Source organism: Nerophis ophidion, linkage group LG20 (genome assembly GCF_033978795.1).
Source record: "Nerophis ophidion isolate RoL-2023_Sa linkage group LG20, RoL_Noph_v1.0, whole genome shotgun sequence".
Taxonomy (NCBI): domain Eukaryota; kingdom Metazoa; phylum Chordata; class Actinopteri; order Syngnathiformes; family Syngnathidae; genus Nerophis; species Nerophis ophidion.
In genome coordinates this window covers 3069140-3093431 of record NC_084630.1, presented here as the reverse complement: position 1 = coordinate 3093431, position 24292 = coordinate 3069140, and the positions used below count along the sequence as shown (strand labels likewise).

Genomic DNA, 24292 nt, shown 5'->3' with positions numbered 1-24292 from the left:
ATAACAAAATTTAAAAAATGGAGAATGAAAAACAAAAACAAACAAGCATTGGACTTTTTTTTTTTTTACATATTTGAAAAGGAGTGAGAAGAAGTTTACACTTAAAAGCTTTCAAATGTAGTTTGGTGTCCATCATCAGTGGAAACATGTTTGTATATCAGGAACGTACTTACCAATACTCACACTCAGGCAGTTGCCTTGGGCCCCAAAACCTCTCATAGAAAAACTATTATCGTAATTCCGGGCTATAACGCACACCTTAATAAAAGCCACACGCACTTAATTTAGTTTCCTTTTTTGTTGGTGGTATTGATCGGCTTTGGCTATTGGGCTGCGTCATGTGCAATCCGCTATATATGTATGTATGCATGTATATGTATGTACGTATATATATATATATATATATATATATATATAAGTATGTATGTATATACATACATATATTGGGGCGGTATAGCTCGGTTGATAGAGTGGCTGTACCAGCAACCTGAGGGTTCCAGGTTTAATCCCCTCTTTTGCCATCTTAGTCACTGCCGTCGTGTCCTTGGGCAAGACACTTTACCCACCTGCTCCCAGTGCCACCCACACTGCTTTAAATGTAACTTAGATACTGGGTTTCACTATGTAAATGTGCTTTGAGTCACTAGAGAAAAGCGCTATATTAATATAATTCACTTCACCTATGTATGTATATATATGTATATGGATATACTGTATGTATATTTGTATATACTGTATTTATATATGTTTATTTATATATGTATTTGTATTTATATATGTATATGTATATGTATTTGTATATGTTTATATATATATGTTTATGTTTATATATATATATATATGTGTGTGTGTGTCTTTGCGTGTTTGGGTATATGTACATATATACATGTATGTGTGTGTATATATATATATATATATATATATATATACAGTACATATAGTGTATATATATATATATATATATATATGTACATATATACATATACATGTACATATGTGTGTATGTACACATTTATGGACACGTGTATATAATATTGATATATATTGCTATATATGTATGTATGTGTGTGTATATATGCAGTTAATATGTATATATGTATATATGTGTAAATGTGTGTGTATATATATATATGTATGTGTATATATATATATATATATATACACGTATGTGTGTATGTACACATTTATATACACTTTGTGTGTATTATTTTTATACATATGTGTGTGTACAAATGGAAATGTGTGTATATATCCATGTTAATATGTATATATATGTATATGTATATATATATATATATATATACATATATATATATATATATATATATATATATATAATAGCCGTATGAGTGTACGTGCACATTTATGCTTGTGTGTACATCTGTATATGTGTATATATCTGTAAATGTGTGTGTGTGTGTCTATATATATATATATATATATATATATATATATATATATATATATATATATAGACACACACACACACATTTACAGATATATACATATTAAAACGCATATGTGTACATCTGTATATGTGTATACATATGCATTTTAATATGTATATAGCTGTAAATGTGTGTGTGTGTGTATATATATATATATATATATATATATATATATATATATATATATATATATATATATATATATATATATATATATATATATATATATATATATATATCAGGAAAATCTCCTGATGATTGAGGGAACCCCTCATGAAACAGTTCTGTAGAGACGAAGTAGTCTTGTGATTTTTCCCACACCTACATATATATATATATATATATATATATATATGTATATATATATATATATATGTATATATATATATGTATATGTATATATATATATATATATATATATATGTATATGTATATATGTGTGCGTGTGTGTGTGTGCGTGTACGTGTACCCTTTGACCTCTTTAAGGTACCCAGACACTCTGACTTGTTGCGCACAAAAAACAGTAACAATGTCTTAAATCACATTTGTGATGGTCTCCTTTCTCATTAACAGGAGACCCCTAATGGCTCCAGGTTGGGGCCCGGCTTGCACCCGAGGGACCGGCAGACTGGAAAGACCGCAAGACAGGAGACTGACTTGTGGGGGCTAACAAGCCGCCACACCTCTCCTTGCCTTTTCAAGCTCATTAGGATCACTTAACGGCCGTTCTTTAGGAGAGGGCGGGGGGGGAATCGGAACCCTCGCAGATGGCAGCAAGAAATCAAGGTAAGGCTCACTGGCTGATGTTCTCACTGCAGGGTGACTACTACTAGGAAAGCATCCTGTGGTGCCATCCACAAGCAAAGGTTTAGGGGTCAAGGTTTGTTTTGTTTTTCAACATTTTATAGAGCGAGACTAATGTTCCCAAGGAGAAAATACTCCAAAAATGGACCTTACTCTTTGACATCACATTAAAGCACAAACTTGCTGTATACAGTCTGACATATATTAGACAATGAAGACGAAATTGGGCATGTTTGTCTGCCATAATAGCCTTTTGAGCTCTTGTAATCAACAGTGTTAATTCTAGGCATCATCTAATTCTTAAACGCAGAACCACATAAAGCCATCAGAATTAATTATTGGCATTCTCGCTTACATCCGGACCGCTACAAAAGATGCCCGTTCAGATCACTTACATCACTTTTAGGCTCCGTTTTCAAAGGGAAATGTTGGGCAATGTTTGTATGTCCCACTGTCCAATAACATGTGCTCGGTTCACAGAAGATTTCTATCACGGAAAAGAATACAAATAGTGTCGTTTTGCTTAATTTCTTTTCATCAAAAGCGTTTGAAATGAAAAACGGGTCTCAGTGTCTTTGTTTTTGAAATGGTACTTAAAAAGCCAGTCAATTTTACAATTCAAAATGTCAATGTTTTGTCAAATTCTGGCAAATCTTAACATTTATGTCTTAAAAGATTTTTCTTAAACCACTATTGTCTGCTCCTGGGCAAATGTCACCGAGTAGTGACTATAAGTTTGTGGTCTACTGCTTGCACACATTTGCTACAGTAGATGCTCCTTATTTTCGGTAGGCGAACGTTCAATTTTAGTCAGGGAAATGTTGCATGCTTTCCTCCCACCTGATTTTCACAGTTATTATATTAAACAAATTGGTAACATAAGCGGTTTCTGGTGTTCATATGTGTATCCCCTCTCTAGGTTTATTTCTAATAATTTGCTGACACTTAACGTTTACATGTTACACTTCTTTTTAATTTTGTGCACTTGTAAATATAGTTGAATTTTTTTGACGGGGACTGTTTGCAGTATTTCTTATGTCAGGTGGGTCAGAATCTTCTTTATGTTAGTCATATTTTAAACACACAATTAAATACAGTCTCTCAATGAATCAATTACGAACTATTTTTTAGCATGTAATTAAAGTAAACACATGGCGAAGAATATCATGTAAAGTGGCATTAGAGATGGGATTTGAAGACTTGTTTGTTCAGAACAGATTCCCAGTGTATCAATTCCTTAGACTTGCTTGACATTTTTAAAAAAGATTACTTAAACAATGCCTGCGGGTGGGAATTGCTGCAAAAACACTCCATAGTTTAGTTGTATTTCACAAGAAAAGATTGCAACAGCACTTGTAATAATTTCAGGGTTTTTATTTTATCAAAAGGAAGACATACAAGCAATATGATAAAACATTTGAACCCAAAGCATGCAAAAACTACAAATGAATGGCATGTTTTTGAACCATTTTGATGTCACCCCATCAGCAAGAACGCTAGCACGTGATCTGAATACAACAGATACTAACTAACACTGCCTATCATTTATTAAAATTAAATAAATGTCTTCTTATTTAGATGAGTATGATGAAAGACAGATTCTGACTGACTCCGAGGCGGGCAGTACTCGGTCTAGCTCACATCTGCTGCTAGACAAATGTCACCGAGCAGTGACTATAAGTTTGTGGTCGAAAGCATGACCCATTGCACCCATTTGCTAAATTAGATTTTCTGATTTTCGGTAGGTGAACATTCAATTGTAATCAGGGAAAAGTTGCATACTTTCCTCCCACCCGATTTTCACAGTTATAATATTAGACAGTACCTCTCTGCTTGGCACACAGCATCCAGGGTTGGAATTGGGGGTTAAATCACCAAAAATTATGCTGCCCACTGCTCCCCTCACCTCCCATGGGGTGATCAAGGGTGATGGGTCAAATGCAGAGAATCATTTTGCCACACCTAGTGTGTGTGTGTGTGACAATCATTGGTACTTTAACTTTAACATGCAAAGTGATCATACGTCAAACCTTTGTTTGTTATAATTTTTATAATCATGGCTTACAGCAGTGGTTCTCAACCTTTTTATAGTGATGTACCCCATGTGAACATTTTATTTTAATTCAAGTACCCCCTAACCAGAGCAAAGCATTTTTGGTTGAAAAAAAGAGATAAAGGAGTAAAATACAGCACTATGTCATCAGTTTCTGATTTATTAAATTGTATAACACTGCAAAATATTGCTCATTTGTAGTGGTCTTTCTTCAACTACTTGGAAAAAAGATATAAAAGTCACTAAAAACTTGTTGAAAAATAAACAAGTGATTCAATTATAAATAAAGATTTCTCCACATAGAAGTAATCATCAACTTAAAGTGCCCTCTTTGGGGATTGTAATAGAGATCCATCTGGATTCATCAACTTCCTTCTAAACATTTCTTCACAAAAAAATGTATCTTTAACATCAATATTTATGGAACATGTCCACAAAAAAATCTAGCTGTCAACACTGAATATTGCATTGTTGTATTTTTTTTCACAGTTTATGAACTTACATTCATATTTTGTTGAAGTGTTATTCAATAAATATATTTATAAAGGATTTTTGAATTGTTGCTATTTTTAAAATATTTTTAAAAAATCTCACGTACCCCTTGGCATACCTTTAAGTACCCCCAGGGGTACGCGTACCCCATTTGAGAACCACTGGTTTACAATATGCGATGAGGTAACAACTTGTCCAGGGTGTACGCAACCTTCTGCCCAAATGCAGCTGGGATAGGATTATAAATGCGCCTTATAGTCCGAAAAATACGGTCAAGTTTATACGCAAGGCAATTGAAGGGCTTTAAAATGCAAAGAATTACAAGATGGTAATATTTGTTTTAAAATCTAAATAAATGGGACTGAATTAAATGGATCGATCGATTTTTTTTAAAGCATTATAGCATTAGCATTCATGCATCAAAGATGCTCAAAGCACTGACTTGGCAACCAATCAGATTCTTCTCATGCCATCGTTACGTTGCTGCCAGCCTTTGGGGGCATACACGGATGTAGTATTTTGCAGTGTTACAGACTTCTTTTTACACTTGCTTGACACTTAAGGGTTTTAAATCTGTGACACACATTACTTTTGCATGCATTGTTGTTTTCATGAATTCTACACAAGGGTTAAAGATGCATGTTTCAGTCTCTTTGTAGTCATTTGTACTTTTCAGCCGTCTGCAACGCAGCCTCTGACATGCTCAATGGCGCTGCGAAGTGCTGAGAGCAGCTAGTTGTAGCCAGAAATGATGTTAAAAAGCTGCACTTTCACTCCTTGGTCGAGTGAGGAGAACATGAAAACCTCACAAAAGCCTGCCAGACCTCAAACGCCTGCTTGCACCTCGGCCGGCTTGATAATATGAAGAGCGCTTTACTACAGAGACCACCAGTCTATACCACTAGTAAAATGAGGCATGTCCAAGTGTGGAGGGCTTATAATGGCATTTATGGCAGCAGTTACGTATATTTACACACACACATAGTCTGTGAGTGTGTGTATGTGTGTGTGTTCTTGCTGCCAGGAGGTTTTCCACAGTTGTAAAGTTGCAGCCGCAGCTCGGCCCGAGCCAAATAATGTGGCTTAACGTGACTGGCCTTCAGCATCCCGTAACACTGAGGGACATTTTTATGAGCGGAATAAATCAAAACAGGTCAAAATGTCCACGTCTCTCACCTGCTGTATGAACTGTCTTTTATTTATCACATCTTGAGAATCCTCCATCATTTGACTTAGCCTTTGCACGCTCATTGAGCGACTAGCGCAGGAGTCGGGAACCTTTTTGGCTGAGAGAGCATTGAAAGTGCCCCAAGTGGAGGAGTTCAAGTACCTAGGAGTCTTGTTCACGAGTGGGGGAAGAGTGGATGGTGAGATCGACAGGCGGATCGGTGCGGCGTCTTCAGTAATGCGGACGCTGTACCGATCCGTTGTGGTGAAGAAGGAGCTGAGCCGGAAGGCAAAGCTCACAATTTACCGGTCGATCTACGTTCCCATCCTCACCTATGGTCATGAGCTTTGGGTCATGACCGAAAGGATAAGATCACGGGTACAAGCGGCCCAAATGAGTTTCCAGGTCTCTCCCTTAGGGTGAGAAGCTCTGTCCTCCGGGAGGAACTCAAAGTAAAGCCGCTGCTCCTCCACATGGAGAGGAGCCAGATGAGGTGGTTCAGGCATCTGGTCAGGATGCCACCCGAACGCCTCCCTAGGTATGTGTTTAGGGCACGTCCAGCCGGTAGGAGGCCACGGGGAAGACCCAGGACACGTTGGGAAGACTATGTCTCCCGGCTGGCCTGGGAACGCCTCGGGATCCCCCGGGAAGAGCTAGACGAAGTGGCTGGGGAGAGGGAAGTCTGGGCTTCCCTGCTTAGGCTGTTGCCCCCGCGACCCGACCTCGGATAAGCAGAAGATGATGGATGGATAGATGGAGAGCATTGAAAGCCATATAATATATCTTTTTTTAACACTGACTACAACTAAATCCGTGCATTTTTAAGTAAGACCAACATTTTCAGAATATAATAAGTTTCTTATTCTTTTTAATAACATTGTTATTCTGAAGCTAACCAATGATATATGAAATACTTCTTACCATTAATGCGACTTCTTGAACAGGTGCGGTAGAAAATGGATGGATGGATTAAAATGCACGAGAATGTTTTATATTTAGGGTCCTTGGCCCTTGGCAAAGGACTCCTGTGGCCAAGGACCCTATTGAAACTGGTGCTTTTTATTATTATTCCGCACCTATGCGCTGTAATTTGACCCCCTTAACATGCTTCAAAACTCACCAAATTTGACACACACATCGGTCCGGCATGCCTTCCCAACTTATTAGGCAGCCCGTCCGTCCGTTTTCTACCGCTTATTCCCTTTCGGGGTCGCGGGGGGCGCTGGCGCCTATCTCAGCTACAATCGGGCGGAAGGCAGGGTACACCCTGGACAAGTCGCCACCTCATCGCAGGGCCAACACAGACAGACAGACAACATTCACACTCACATTCACACACTAGGGACCATTTAGTATTGCCAATCAACCTATCCCCAGGTGCATGTCTTTGGAGGTGGGAGGAAGCCGGAGTACCCGGAGGGAACCCACGCATTCACGGGGAGAACATGCAAACTAGGCAGCCAAATCAGAAAAATCAAAATTGCACGCTAGCGCCCCCTAGGAAGGAAAGAAAAACAGACTGCTTGTAACTTCCGTTAGGAATGTCGTACAGACATGAAACAAAAACTGTCACGTAGGTCTGACTTAGACCTAGATTTCAGAATTCTACCTTCTAGGGCAAAAATCAACAGGAAGTTGGAAAAAATCCCTTCAAAACTAAATTTTCGCAAAAAATTCAATTTTTGCCTCTTTGAGCTGAAATTTGACCCCCTTAAAATGCTTCAAAACTCACCAAACGTGGCACACACATCAGGACTGGCAGAAATTGCGATCCAATGAAAAAAAAAAACAACAAAAAAACTCAAAATTGCGCTCTTGCGCAATTTTTGATCAAAAGACAGCAAAAACTGCTCCTAGGAAGAAAACACAGACAAAACTGCTTGTAACTTCCGGTGGGAATGCCGGAAAGACATGAAACAAAAACTTCTATGTAGGTCTCACTTAGACCTGCATTTAGATAATTGACATCCTTTGGCAAAAATCAACAGGAAGTTAAAAATTACCCCTTCAAAATAAAAGTTTTGTAAAAACCTGTCACCTTTTTCAAACGTAAATTCCTCCGAGTGCGTTTGTCGTTTCGGCTTCAAACTCGCACAGGAGAGAGATTGAACCCTTTTGATTAAAACTATCCAACAAAGTTTTGATTACTGCTCCGGTTTTGATTTTACGCGCCTTCAAAGAACCCCTGCGCAGAGTTTCCTAAAAAATGTCATTTTTGCCTCTTTGAGCTGTAATTTGACCCCCTTAAAATGCTTCAAAGTGCAAGTTAAAGCTCTACTATGCAAAGCGAAAGCCATTTATCAACAACATCCAGAAAAGCTGATCTGTAATTTGACCCCCTTAACATGCTTCAAAACTCACCAAATTTTACACACACATCAGGACTGGCGAAAATTGCCAACTAATAAAAAACCAAACCCCAAAAGTCAAAATTGCGCTCTAGCGCCCCCTAGGAAAAAACCCAGACAAAACTGCTTGTAACTTCTGTTAGGAATGTCGTAGAGACATGAAACAAAGACCTCTATGTAGGTCCGACTTAGACCAGGGTTTGGCAGCGGCCAAAGGCGGACCCGACCAACGCTGCTTGCAGCTTTAATTTAGAACGTTATTTTTAACACTGTGATTAACAGCGGAATTATTCATAAGCAATGCCAGCTAAGATTTATCTGAGAACCAGATGCAGTCATCAAAAGAGCCACAGGTTCCCTACCCCTGGACTACAGAATGAACAGAACAAACCTTTTTTTTTTTTTTTTTTAAACTGAAGACAAGGATTTTGAAGTTTTTTTCTACTGAATCCCCACAGGAGGGCAGTATTTCTGGGAAAAAAGACACCAGGTCCATTTTTGAAGGTGAAGTCCTTTATAAATACCCATTTCTTTGTCATTTTCCCCACATGACCACGATGAGAGGATGTCATGCTATTGGAGGTTGAACAATTTTGTATGCTCTTAAAGCTACCCCTTCAATTTATTTTGTACTGTGTGGTTCTATGGTGTTAGCACTTTATTCTAATGTGCAGGTGCAGTGTATGTTTTAGTTGCTTTATTGCAGAACTATTCAACTAAGTCTGCCATACTTAAAATACTTCACCCTGCTACATGGCTATTAAAGTCCTCAATAAAGTTAGAAGTTGATAACAATGCAAAATGCTAGTCAAGAAACCTCAAATAGTTCTCTGCATTTTTTTTAACAACCTATTGCAAAAACACTGATAAATGATTTCGATGCTGCTTTTTAAGGCCACGTTGCCAAAATGTTACACAAAGATCCTCCATAAAACAGGAGTGAGTTATCTGCTGTTTTCTGAGGACTTTCTGTCAAAGATCCTCTGTAAAGACCTACCCTCGAATGTCACAGTCCCATTATTCCAGCATGGATGACGTCAATGACTTTAAAACAAGCAGACAAGCACATTTGGGGCCTGGTGTTAACTTTTTCTCATATTTCTGCTGTCATTTAGGATTTCATGTGCAAGTGCAGCTCACAGTGGCGTCATGTCTGAAAGCCAATTAGGTTTATGAGGACGGGAATAAACTGACTTTTCATGTTAAAATGCCACTATAAATTAAAATATATATATATATATATATATATATATATATATATATATTGAAAACCCTATAAAAGAGGGTAAAGAAAGTAAATACTGTACACTGCAAATTTTTGCCATTTTCCAAGATTAAACTTTTTTTTTTTTTTACATTTCACTAGTTTTAAGAGTTATTTACTTATTTTTAGTCCATCCATCCATTTTCTACCGCTTATTCCCTATTGGGGTCGCGGGGGGCGCTGGCGCCTATCTCAGCTACAGTCGGGTGGAAGGCGGGGTCACCCTGGACAAGTCGCCACCTCATCGCAGGGCCAACACAGATAGACAGACAACATTCACACTCACATTCACACACTAGGGACCATTTAGTGTTGCCAATCAACCTATCCCCAGGTGCATGTCTTTGGAAGTGGGAGGAAGCCGGAGTACCCGGAGGGAACCCACGCATTCACGGGGAGAACATGCAAACTCCACACAGAAAGATCCCAAGCCTGGATTTGAACCCAGGTCTGCAGGACCTTCGTATTGTGAGGCAGACACACTAACCCCTCTGCCACCGTGAAGCCCATTATTTTTAGTCATTGACTTTAAATCATAGTCTTCATTTTATTAGGAATAATTATATTTTGTCTGTTCTAGTTTAAAAATGTTAAGATTGAGAAAATATCTTTAGATAAGATGTATTGGTTTTCCCGACATAGAAAATTTTGCTTAGAGATCCCGAGAATGGTTAATTTAGAAATTGCAAGTCGTATAATGCTTGTTTTTAGAATAAAATACTTATTTCTTTCTCAAAAGTCATGTTAATTTCTAGATGTACAGATCTTAATTTAGGATGTTGTATCAAGTCAAATGTTCTGTCCATCCAGCTAGTTATTCTCACTAGTTTTTAGTATGTTTTTCCCCTAAAATGTTGTATTTTTGTCATATATTTGGTTAGCTCTTTTTTGCAGTGTAGATTGTAAAAACAAGTTGTAATATTATGATGATATTGTCTAAAAATGGTGTGCACTATGTTGCTGCAACCAGCAGGGATCCTGTTGAATCAGTTTGTATGTAGTTTTAGTACCTGTACTACAACATGATATAGCTCATATAGTTTATGTAGTACAATATAGGTAAGTCAATGTAGTACATGTAGTATTACATGATCTAGTTGCATCCAAGCTAAAGCACAATGATCTATCTTGCATTGGAAGAGGAGTTCAGAACCAATCAATATTCCCCCATCTCTTTAAAAATATGTATTTAAAAGTTAACAGTCTATTAAGTGTGTGGGAAAACATATTTCACTGTAGCCATATATTACAGAAGTTAAATTGCCTTTTATTTTCCATGTAAAGTAGTTTCAATTTTCAATAAAACTTGATACATGAATGTCATTTATTAAAAAAAAAAAATTCTCATTATGAGAAATTGGCACTGTTTATGAAAATGTCCTGAATTATTCAGGATTATTTCTGGTAATTTGCCACTTTTGTAACCCTACTCAGTTTCTCCACCATCAATCATTTTGGTCCAGAGTTGCTTGATTGTTCATAAACACAGAGCTCTCGGTTTTACGTTCAAAATATGACAATAGAATGGACTTTATTGTCATTATATTTGCATAAAACAAGATTGAGGACTCCAACTTAATCCAAATATGACAACAATACGTGGTTGTACTAAAGGTGCCAATCAATTAGTGTAAGTATTTGCAAATATTTATTAGTGAGATCAATACAAGAGTTCCATCTAAAATGTCCACCTTTTATTACAGTTAATGCAGGTCAAAGCAGTGCTTATTTATGTCTATTTTTGTGTTGTGCTTCACATATTATTGATACATATTTGGCTCTCAGTTTGACGCAGTGCAAATTTATAACCACATAAACTTTACAAATGTTAAATAAATGACATTATTTTTGCAAAAAGTAGATTTTGGATGAAAGTCTTATATTGCTGGTGTACATGATGAGGTGAGTTGTGTCTGAATTGAAATCAGGGATTTGCTGGCAAAAGGAATGAATCATTGGTATTGCGTGAATTACCTGTGCAAAGGTGATGTGCTTCTGGCCAGGGCTTGCGTATGCGGCAGCGGAGCGGTTGGAGGCGGCTGCAGTGGGCACCTCTTCCTCCTCCGCTGCAAGTAGAACCGACTTGATGGCGTTAAGCTTGGGTCGCCCCCCGGGGGTCTGGCACGTCCCTGTCCTCAAAGCGGTGGCGAGGAGAGGCAGCAGCAGCCAGCATTTATTCCAAGTGGACACCAGCATCCTTTTTCAATTAAAAAGCCACAATTGGGCGGAAAAAACAGGTTGGGAAAGTGTTCAGGCTTCACGCCGATGGTTGCACTTGTTCTCCGGCAAGATCACGCAGTAACCAAAAAAGCCACCATTTGTGTCTTTTTTGTGTATGAGAGCAGTAAAGTTAAAAATGAGGAATGTTTAGTTAAGTTCCACTTAGTGTGTGTGTGAGTGCTGACTGAGAGAGCAAGTGAGCTTATCTTCCCTTTATAGCATCCTAACAGCTCTCTTCCTCCGCCCCCATTCACAAAAAGGACTGAAAGTGATCTGGGTCTATGCAGGCTCTGCTGTCTGGAGCCCGGCCGGCACCAGCAGCCCCTTTGGGAACAAACTATATAAAAATGACACACTGTGTACTTTAACTGGGCCCTTGACCCCCTCCACACTTTTTACTGCAGCAGAGGAAATGGAAAAATCAGGGTTAAGTTGTGCTTTGTATGAGGGGCGTTTTATCCCCTCTTTAATTAAGTGCAAGCTAAGTGGACTTTTAGAGAGTGGCCGTGTTGTAAAGGGGAAGAGAATAATGCAATATGCATGTGTGCTATCTCACAACTTCTGTTTTGGGCTCATTCTAACCATGCTTAGAACCATCCCTTAGCTCTGTTCAGAACTCTCACAGAATGAAGAAGACAGAACACTTGTTTAGGTGTCTTTAGAGAACTAGACACCATCTCTAGTACTGTTCACAAGGCAGTGTTCATTTTGACAACAGTTTAGTATTAGTCAGTTTTTTGACAGAAATGTGTTTTAGTCTCATTTTCGTCATCTAGAGTGATTTTGTTTTAGTCAATGAAACTACAAACCCCGTTTCCATATGAGTTGGGAAATTGTGTTAGATGTAAATATAAACATACATCCATCCATCCATTTTCTACCGCTTATTCCCTTTCGGGGTCGCGGGGGCGCTGGCGCCTATCTCAGCTACAATCGGGCGGAAGGCAGGGTACACCCTGGACAAGTCGCCACCTCATCGCAGGGATAACACAGATAGACAGACAACATTCACACTCACATTCACACACTAGGGCCAATTTAGTGTTGCCAATCAACCTATCCCCAGGTGCATGTCTTTGGAAGTGGGAGGAAGCCGGAGTACCCGGAGGGAACCCACGCATTCACGGGGAGAACATGCAAACTCCACACAGAAAGATCCCAAGCCTGGATTTGAACCCAGGACTGCAGGAACTTCGTATTGTGAGGCAGACGCACTAACCCCTCTGCCACCGTGAAGCCCGTAAATATAAACAGAATACAATAATTTGCAAACCCTTTTCAACCCATATTCATTTGAATGCACTACAAAGACAAGATATTTGATGTTCAAACCTATAGACTTTATTTTTTTTTGCAAATAATAATTAACTTAGAATTTCATGGCTGCAACACGTGCCAAAGTAGTTGGGAAAGGGCATGTTCACCACTGTGTTACATCACCTTTTCTTTTAACAACACTCAATAAACATTTGGGAACCGAGGAAACTAATTGTTGATGCTTTGAAAGTGGAATTCTTTCCCATTCTTGTTTTATGTAGAGCTTCAGTCGTTCGTCTCTGTTGTAGTATTTTACGCTTCATAACGCGCCACACATTTTCGATGGGAGACAGGTCTGGACTGCAGGCGGGCCAGAAAACTAACCGCACTCTTTTTTTACGAAGCCACGCTGTTGTAACAGGTGCTGAATGTGGCTTGGCATTGTCTTGCTGACATAAGCAGGGGCGTCCATGAAAAAGACGGCGCTTAGATGGCAGCATGTGTTGTTCCAAAACCTGTATGTACCTTTCAGCATTAATGTTGTCTTCACAGATGTGTAAGTTACCCACGCCTTGGGCACTAATGCACCCCCATACCATCACACATGCTGGCTTTTGAACTTTGCATCGATAACAGTCTGGATGGTTCGCTTACCCTTTGGTCCGGATGACACTTTGTCGAATATTTCCAATTTCCATTTTAAAATGTGGCCTCGTCAGACCCTAGAACACTTTTCCACTTTGCATCAGTCCGTCTTAAATGGACTGAGGCGTTTCTGGATGTTGTTGATAAATGGCTTTCGCTTTGAGAGCTTTAACTTGCACTTACAGATGTAGCAACAAACTGTATTTAATGACAGTGGTAAATGGACAGTAAATGGGGTCGACTTAAGTATAAAGGGTAAAGCCTCTTTAAAAGCGTATTTGAAAGTGCCTTTATTTAGACTACTTGCAGAGCATTTGTTTAACACAAAAGTAGCATGATCTTATGGTCAGGAATGATGTATGATGCATACAATGGTCAATACTAAGAAATATATTTCAGGCACCTTTTGTATTTTTTATGCTACATCTCTGACAAAACAGGTATGTATGATTGCTGTAAAACAGACTTACGATGCATCCTTTCATTATGATTTGTCACGCGCCTGCTGATGGCATCGTATAGCGTCCAAATAAAATGTGTCCTCCTCACTTTCTCCCAAGTGTACACTTGTTAGTGTGGAACATGTTAAATCCAGACATTGTTTTCGTGCTGAGAAATTCAACTTCCTCGTCTGACAAGGAAAATCATCTGAATAGTTCTTCTTTGTAACTAACTGCCGGCCCCTTTCTCAAATGTACGCTGTTAAAAAACTGATTGGAAACATTCCAAACATGTCCCCCCCATCTACGAGACGAAATTAAATATTATTGCATTTTGTTTCTGTCAACATTTTTGTCTCGTTCATATTGGTCGACGAAATGGTCAGCTAATTTCGTTATCGTCTTAATCAACTCGCATTTTTTGATTCGTTATATTTGTCAGGGGAAAGTAAGTCTTTGACGATAACAAAAACTACAATTATTAGTCAACAAAATTAACAAGTGGTTCACTTCCTATTTTTTAGGCAAACCATATTGGTAAGTATGGAAACAAGCTCCTCAAATATCCATACAATCAAATGTGGTGTCCCTCAAGGATCTATTGTAGGTTCTATTGTTTTTTATATTGACATGATTGTGTCATCAGGAGACATGGAATTAATTTCCACAGTTATGCTGATGACACAGAGCTGCATGTGGTTTGTGTGTGTGACTAATGATGGGGGAGGTGGGTCATTGTTTTTAACCTTCGTCTTGTGTTAGCTTTCTGTTACCATCTCTTATGTTAACGGGTCGATTTCGACCCATGTCTTAAATCAGCTGTAAAATACACTAAAAACGATTATCTATCATCCGATTTGTTTCTCATATCTTGGTTACCTTGTTAGGCTTCCTTATCCATGAAAATATTGGTTTTAATATTTTTGGTGTGGGCCATCGGGCCTTTTTTTGTCAGTACACACCTCAATTTCAATTTAAAAAATGGTAAAATGAACCTCAAGAGAAGAGTATAAATGAATTAAAGGGTTGTTTTGTTACCTGATTATTGCTAAGGGGTATTAGAACACATCTTTTAAATAAATGTGTTTTAGTTATTTTTTTAATTGTAATAATTTTATACGGAATTGACCTCTCATGACTGAACATGCCTGTCTTTGTTTGTTTTTGTACTGGATAAGAAGGTAAAATGAGAAAGCTGACATGATTGGGAGAAGAGCTGGCTGTCTATATGTTCAGTTTTGGCTCTAATTGCTTGATAATCATGTTTTTATAACTGGGTCGAAACCGAGCCTAACAACACCAAGGTGATCATTTGAACCAGAGCATTTTAGAATTTAGTGAAAAACAAACAAAAAAAGTGTTGTTTTGTTGAAATAGAGGTTCCTGACAAAGTCAAAAAGCCTTGATGCAAAAAAATAAATATATGAGGTTGTTTTATGCATTTAAAAACTAATACGGGTCGGTGCCGACCCTAACACAAGACGAAGATTAAAGTCCTACTGAAATGAGATTTTTTTATTCAAACGGGGATAGCAGGTCCATTCTATGTGTCATGCTTGATCATTTCGCGATATTGCCATATTTTTGCTGAAAGGATTTAGTAGAGAACATCCACGATAAAGTTCACAACTTTTGCTCGCTAATAAAAAAGCCTTGCCTGTACCGGAAGTAGCAGACGATGACGTCACCGGTGTGAGGGCTCCTCACATCTGAACATTGTTTATAATGTGAGCCTCCAGCAGCAAGAGCTGTTCGGACCGAGAAAGCGACAATTTCCCCATTAATTTGAGCGAGGATGAAAGATTCGTGGATGAGAAAATTTAAAGTAAAGGACTAGAAAAAAAAAATATTGGGAGCGATTCAGATGTTTTTAGACACATTTAATAATTCTGAGGAATCCCTTATCTTTTTATTGTGTTGCTAGTGTTTTAGTGTGTTAAATAGTACCTGATAGTCGGAGGGGTGTGTCCACGGGTGTGTTGGCGCCAGTCTCTGTATTAAGTCACGAAGCTGCAGCAGGACAGAAGCTCCTCTGATCTCCGGTAATAGGCGACTTTTTACCACAATTTTCTCACCGAAACCTGCCGGTTGACAAGTGGTCGGGATCCATGTTCGCTTGACCGCTCTGATCCATAGTAAAGCTTCACCTCCGGGAATTTTAAACAAGGAAACACCGTGTGTTTGTGTGGCTAAAGGCTAAAAGCTTCCCACCTCCATCTTTCTACTTTGACTTCTCCATTATTAATTGAACAACTTGCAAAAGATTCAGCAACACAGATGTCCAGAATACTGTGTAATTGCGCGATGAAAAGAGACGACTTTTAGCCGCTAGTGGTGCTGGGCTAATATGTCCCCTCCAACCAATAACCTCACAAACACACGTCATCATTCCGCGACGTTTTCAACAGGAAACTCAGCGGGAAATTTGAAATTGCAATTTAGTAAACTAAAGCGGCCGTATTGGCATGTGTTGCAATGTTAATATTTCATCATTGATATATAAACTATCAGACTGCGTGGTCGCTAGTAGTGGCTTTCAGTAGGACTTTAAGTCTGTAAAGCATTTGCTGTTGCATTTCTTTTCATCATCATCATCATCATCAATCTTTATTGCAGACCTTAAGATCCATTAAACGTATACAAACACAATACAAAACATTAAAAAAAACGATAAAACATTAAAAAAATAAAACATAAAACATAAAGGTGACGCTTTTCTTTTATGTATGAAAAGCGCTTTATAAAAACAAACTTTCAAAGATGACACATTACATTTTCATTAAATGCACTTCCAAAATCACAGAACATCATTGAAAGAGTTAAACCCATCAAAAGCTGAGGTTAACTTCTTTTTTTACACATAAATGAATCCTAACAATGTAAAAAAAAAAAAAAGATGTAATGTGTGATCCACACTTTTAAAAATGTTTTTAGAATTACTTTTTCTATATTGTCTCAGTTATTACAAGTCCGAACTTTCTTTTTTCAAACATTGTGCCTAGCAAGCCAGTCTGCCTATGTAAAATTCAGAATTGAGTACTTCAACAAAGAGTCTCTGCTTTTTTTTTTTTTAATTAGTCAAATAATCAATCAATCAATCAATCAATGTTTACTTATATAGCCCTAAATCACTAGTGTCTCAAAGGGCTGCACAAACCACCACGACATCCTCGGTAGGAAAACTCACACCCAGTGGGACATTGGTGACAATAATGACCCAGTGGGACGTCGGTGACAATGATGACTATGAGAACCTTAGAGAGGAGGAAAGCAATGGATGTCGAGCGGGTCTAACATGATACTGTGAAAGTTCAATCCACAATGGATACAACACAGTCGCGAGAGTCCAGTCCAAAGAGGATCCAAGACACAGCAGCGAGAGTCCCGTTCACAGCGGAGCCAGCAGGAAACCATCCCAAGCGTAGGCGGACCAGCAGCGCAGAGATGTCCCCAGCCGATACACAGGCGAGCAGTACATGGCCACCGGATCGGACCGGACCCCCTCCACACGGGAGAGTGGGACATAGAAGAAAAAGAAAAGAAACGGCAGATCAACTGGTCTAAAAAGGGAGTCTATTTAAAGGCTAGAGTATACAAATGAGTTTTAAGGTGAGACTTAAATGCTTCTACTGAGGTGGCATCGCGAACTGTTACCGGGAGGGCATTCCAGAGTACTGGAGCCCGAACGGAAAATGCTCTATAGCCCGCAGACTTTTTTTGGGCTTTGGGAATCACTAATAAGCCGGAGTCCTTTGAACGCAGATTTCTTGCCGGGACATATGGTACAATACAATCGGCAAGATAAGATGGAGCTAGACCGTGTAGTATTTTATACGTAAGTAGTAAAACCTTAAAGTCACATCTTAAGTGCACAGGAAGCCAGTGCAGGTGAGCCAGTACAGGCGTAATGTGATCAAACTTTCTTGTTCTTGTCAAAAGTCTAGCAGCCGCATTTTGTACCAACTGTAATCTTTTAATGCTAGACATGGGGAGACCCGAAAATAATACGTTACAGTAGTCGAGGCGAGACGTAACAAACGCATGGATAATGATCTCAGCGTCTTTAGTGGACAGAATGGAGCGAATTTTAGCGATATTACGGAGATGAAAGAAGGCCGTTTTAGTAACGCTTTTAATGTGTGCCTCAAAGGAGAGAGTTGGGTCGAAGATAACACCCAGATTCTTTACCGTGTCGCCTTGTTTAATTGTTTGGTTGTCAAATGTTAGAGTTGTATTATTAAATAGAGTTCGGTGTCTAGCAGGACCGATAATCAGCATTTCCGTTTTTTTGGCGTTGAGTTGCAAAAAGTTAGCGGACATCCATTGTTTAATTTCATTAAGACACGCCTCCAGCTGACTACAATCCGGCGTGTTGGTCAGCTTTAGGGGCATGTAGAGTTGGGTGTCATCAGCATAACAGTGAAAGCTAATACCGTATTTACGTATGATGTCACCTAGCGGCAGCATGTAGATGCTGAAGAATGCAGGGCCAAGGACCGAACCCTGGGGAACTCCACACGTTACCTTAACGTAGTCCGAGGTCACATTGTTATGGGAGACACACTGCATCCTATCAGTAAGATAAGAGTTAAACCAAGACAGGGCTAAGTCTGACATACCAATTCGTGTTTTGATACGTTCTAATAAAATATTATGATCGACGGTATCGAAAGCAGCGCTAAGATCGAGGAGCAGCAACATAGATGACGCATCAGAATCCATCGTTAGCAATAGATCATTAGTCATTTTTGCGAGGGCTGTCTCCGTGGAGTGATTTGCCCTGAAACCGGATTGAAAGGTTTCACATAGATTGTTAGACGCTAAGTGTTCATTTAACTGCTCCGCAACAATTTTTTCAAGGATTTTTGAAATAAAGGGAAGGTGAGACACCGGTCGGTAGTTTACCATGAGGTCAGGATCGAGGTTAGGTCTTTTAAGAAGAGGATGAATAACCGCTTTTTTGAATGCTAGGGGAACAGTGCCCGAGGAGAGTGATAAGTTTATAATATTTAGCACTGATGGACCTAATAATACAAAGAGCTCCTTGATCAGTTTCCCAGGAAGAGGGTCAAGTAAACATGTTGTCTGTTTTATTCCATTTACACGTTGTAACAATTCCTCTAATGTTATTTCCTCAAAACGAGAGAAAGTATTTTGGAGGGCAGTATCCGCCGTATATACAATCGTGTCAGTGTTAATAGAACCCCGTTGTAGCTGGGACGCATTGTCTTTAATCTCCTTTCTAATGACTTCAATTTTCTTACTAAAGAATTGCATAAAGTCATCAGCTGAGTGGGTTGAGCTACTGGAAGGAGTTCCTTGTTGGGTTAGCGATGCTACCGTACTAAACAAAAATTTAGGATCGTTTTTATTACGGTGGATGAGATTTGAGTAATATTTAGCTTTAGCTAAGGTAAGCATGCGTTTATAAGTTATTAAACCATCACTCCATGCTTGATGGTGCACCTCAAGTTTAGTCGTGCGCCATTTGCGTTCCAGCTTTCTACATAATAATTTCTGAGCTCTAGTGTCTTCTGTAAACCACGGGGTGCGCTTTTTTGGAGCCTTTTTTAACTTTAGCGGTGCTATGTTATCAATGGTTTCGCGCAGGGCGTCGTTAAAGTTGTTAGTGAGGTTATCAATAGAGCCCACATACTTTGGGAATGGTACCATTACCGAGGGCAGTAGGTCAGCAAGAGTTGTCGTTGTGGCCGTATTAATGTTGCGGCTGCTATAGCAGTTATTATTATTATTAGTTTGACGAACATGCGTCTGAACCTCGAATTTTATAAGGTAATGATCAGACAATACTTTAGTATACGGGAGTATCGTAACTTTGGAAACGGTGATGCCCCTGACAAGCACTAGGTCTATCGTATTACCGTTGCGATGCGTGTGTTCATTTATTATTTGTGTGAGACCACAGCTATCAATTACAGTCTGGAGCGCTACGCACGGTGGGTCCGATGGGGTATTCATATGGATATTAAAGTCCCCCATTATGATTATATTATCGGCGTGTGTCACAGGGGTGTCAAACTCATATACAGAGTGGGCCAAAATTTTAAATGGAACAAAGCCGCGGGCCGAGGTTGAACAAATTAAACTTTTAATAGGGACCCAAACAAGTTTTGCATTGAATATTGAACAAGCAAGGCTTATATAACTTTATAGTGACATGCACAATCCAGTTTCAAATAATAATAATAATTAAAAAATATCAATGGCATATCAAATCAAATTTTAATAAAAATTGAATGCCTCTTTTCGGCGGTGGGGTTGAGGTGGACGGGGTTTGGTGATAGCGGGGGGTGTATATTGTAGCGTCCCGGAAGAGTTAGTGCTGCAAGGCGTTCTGGGTATTTGTTCTGTTGTGTTACGGTGCGGATGTTCTCCCGAAATGTGTCATTCTTGTTTGGTGTGGGTTCACAGTGTGGCGCATATTTGTAACAGTGTTAAAGTTGTTTATACGGCCACCCTCAGTGTGACCTGTATGGCGGTTGACCAAGTATGCCTTGCATTCACTTGTGTGTGTGTGTATAAGTCGCATATATTATGTGACTGGACCGGCACGCTGTTTGTATGGAGGAAAAGTGGACGTGGAGACAGGCTGTAGGGAACGCCAAAGCCCACCCCAAATATTGTTGTCCCGGATGAAATTCGGGAGGGGCGCTGAACTTCGGGAGTCTCCCGGGAAAATTGGGAGGGTTGGCAAGTAAGAGTATTAGCGGTGAATGCGGTGTTACAGCGGCGAGCCAGCTCTAATGTTGATTTGATGTTGCCTCAAGGGCCAAGTGAAATTACACGGCGGGCCAGAGTTTGACAGCCATGCTTTAGGAGCAAAGAAGGTAGCGAATGATAGCCATGTGATAAAGAAAGTGAGATATATTTAATTCAAAAAAGGTGTTGTCTTCGTGGACATCCCTCTCCCCTCCTCTCAGTTCCTTGTCACCTTTGCCAGCAAGTGTCTTCAATAAAGGTCATGTAATCCATTTCCTTTTATTATTGTGCATGTAAAATTATAATTGGCAAAAAAAAAAATTGTTTATATTTTTGGGTGACTGGAACGAATTAACGGGATATAAATTGTTTCATTATTTTATTTATTTTTATTTATTTCAGCAATCTTCACATAAAACAAAGAACAACAACAACAAAAAAGAAAAAAAAAAACAAACACTCATTTGAGCAATGATTGAGCCGAAAGGGTGTAGGTTGGAGCAACGCTTATATAAACCTACTCCATCACAACAAGAACAAGGTTCAAAATATATAAAATCTAAAACATGCTTCACTTATATTACTTTTTTTTTTTTTTTAAACAATATATAAGCAACATATATGTAGCACACGTCTCATACACACAGTTTAACATTTAAATCAAGCATATACATTTGTACACTTATATATATATATATATATATATATATATTATATATACACAATTTATTTAAATTCCATATAAAGTGTTAATATATACATTTTAATATAACCTATATGTATAATTATGAAATCATAAATTGTATTTATAAACATATTATATATTATTGTCTTTCTAAAACAATGTTTGCTCTTCTTTCTTATATTTACTAATGATAAATGATTTAAAAAGCTTTTTAAACTGGTTTATGTTGGTGCTGTGTTTTATTTCATCCTTTAAACAGTTCCATATTTGACTTGTCCAGGGTGTATCCCGCCCGAGAGGGACAAGCGGTACAAAATGGATGGATGGATATTTTGGGAATATTGCAGGTCCTACGATTCAGAAATTCAACTCCAAAAACATATGAGCTAATTTTAAATACACTGGTGAAGTATATTTATTTGTACACATGTGTGACAGATAAGAATATTGGAATGACAATACAATCAAACATTGTGTCCTGTTTAGCTAAAAAATGATGGTGTCAAAATGGGGAAATTTTTTCATTATTTTCGATGAGAAAATATTTTTGGACTATAAGAAAAACATTTAAAAAATGTTTACTATATGAAATGAACACCATTTATTTTTAAATGATTGTGTTTGATATTGCTACTACAGCCATGAGTATGTTTCTATAGTATATGGTATCACAATCAGAGAGGTGTACCTAATGTTGTGTCCATTCAAAGCTATTCTCCTCTTCCTCCCAACAGGAAGCTAAAAGCGTGCAGTGGGCGACAAAGGTGACTAAAGCAGTATCACCTCCGAGCATCTCCAGTTACATCAAACAAGTCCAATACTTCCTCCCACTCCCCAGTGGAGGCGCTCCTCCATTGTCTGCCACAAAAAGACTTTGACACTTTGAATTGGAGACTTTGATGGATGGCTTTTGAGGTCAGAAAGCCTTTACCGGTGTTCTTTTCCTTCCACCTTTTCAATAGATTCCTCCAAATTGTGTGAAGACTTTAAAAAAGAAAAGAGGGAGAAATGCATTATTACTAGGCGTAGAAGTCAGGGCGAGAACTTTGTGGGAACAAACGACTGTCTATTGGCTGTTTAGTTTTTGTGCTAACCAGCGAGGATAAGCAAAGGCAGGTTGAGGTTTTGTCGCTGTTTAATAGAAAGCATGTACAGTGGGGCAAAAAAGTATTGTGCAAGTTCTCCCACTTAAAATGATGACAGAGGTCTGTCATTTTCATCATAGGTACACTTCAACTGTGAGAGACAGAATGTGAAAAAAAATCCAGGAATTCAGATTGTAGGAATTTTAAATAATTTATTTGTAAATTATGGTGGAAAATAAGTATTTGGTCAACCATTCAAATCTCTCACTGATGGAAGGAGGTTTTGGCTCAAAATCTCAGGATACATGGCCCCATTCATTCTTTCCTTAACACTGATCAATCGTCCTGTCTCTTTAGCAGAAAAACAGCCCCAAAGCATGATGTTTCCACCCCCATGCTTCACAGTAGGTATGGTGTTCTTGGGATGCAACTCAGTATTCTTCTTCCTCCAAACACGACGAGTTGAGTTTATACCAAAATGGATACATGGATGATACAGCAGAGGATTGGGAGAATGTCATGTGGTCAGATGAAACCAAAATAGAACTTTTTGGCATAAACTCAACTGATCGTGTTTGGAGGAAGAAGAATCTCCTGATGATTAAGGGGACCCCTCATGAAACAGTTCTGTAGAGATGAAGTAGTCTTGTGATTTTTCCCACACCTCCATATATATATATATATATATATATATATATATATATATATATATACATACATAAACGCATACATATACGTTTATGCATATATATATATATATATGTATGTACGTATGTATGTATAATGTGTAATTGTATATATGTATACAATATTGCTGTATATAATATATATGTATAAGAGTGTGAGTGTGTGTGTGTTTTAGAGATGCGCGGTTTGCGGTCTCATCCGCGGAGTCCACGGATAAACCGCAGTTCGGGCGGTTGACATGACGAAAAAATAGATTTTAATTAGATTCGGGTGGGTGGCGGTTGAACCATCCGGAAATATTTGATATGCATGGTTCTGTAATTGGTATCCTTTGCCATTCAAAGTGCCATTTAAGACCCTTGTCATAAAGCAAAGAAGACAACAAGAGACGCTAATTTTCTCTTGAATGACTGCCGGTAGTCACCCAGATAATAAGTATTAGGGCGTGCTATGCAGCCATTGGCTTCGTCACCTACTACAACATGTACGATCTGCTTGTCAGTCCAGCATCATGTTGTGTGTGGCTTCCACGGCAACACGCACACGACTGCAAGGCATACTGGGTGACACAGAGTACACTAATGGTTGTGATGTAAACAATTTTAACACTCTTAGTAATATGCGTCACGCTGTGAAGCCACACCAATTAAGAATGACAAACACATTTTGGGAGAACATCCTCACAGTAACACAACAAACGCAACACAACAAATACCCATAATCCTTTGTATCCATGACAAAACCTGACTATTTTATACACCCCGCAAGCAGCAAACTTCGCACCCCCGTGCGTCGTAAGGTGGGCGGGGTTAGGCGCGGGGGTGTAAAATATATTCAGGATGTCTCACGGATACAAAGGATTATGGGTATTTGTTGTGTTGCGTTTATGTTGTGTTACTGTGAGGATGTTCTCCCGAAATGTGTTTGTCAATCTTGTTGGGTGTGGGTTCACAGCGTGGTGCATATTAGTAAGTGT

At 38.8% G+C, this 24292-nt stretch overlaps 2 protein-coding genes across 8 annotated transcripts in view; one reads left to right on the top strand and one right to left on the bottom strand.

Moving 5' to 3' along the window:
- Positions 1 to 11998, bottom strand: part of dkk2 (dickkopf WNT signaling pathway inhibitor 2) — a 34510-nt gene extending 22512 nt beyond the window's left edge. For both annotated transcript variants that reach the window (XM_061880320.1, XM_061880321.1), the window contains exon 1: positions 11552 to 11998. In XM_061880320.1, the coding sequence (XP_061736304.1) occupies positions 11552 to 11773 (222 nt within the window). In that variant the 5' untranslated portion in view covers positions 11774 to 11998. The remainder of the gene's footprint in view (positions 1 to 11551) is intronic.
- Positions 1 to 24292, top strand: part of sgms2a (sphingomyelin synthase 2a) — a 246777-nt gene that overhangs the window by 60838 nt on the left and 161647 nt on the right. For all 6 annotated transcript variants that reach the window (XM_061880316.1, XM_061880313.1, XM_061880314.1 and 3 more), the window contains 2 exons: positions 2022 to 2234; positions 22279 to 22459. The gene's annotated coding sequence lies outside the window, so the exon portion shown is untranslated. The remainder of the gene's footprint in view (positions 1 to 2021; positions 2235 to 22278; positions 22460 to 24292) is intronic.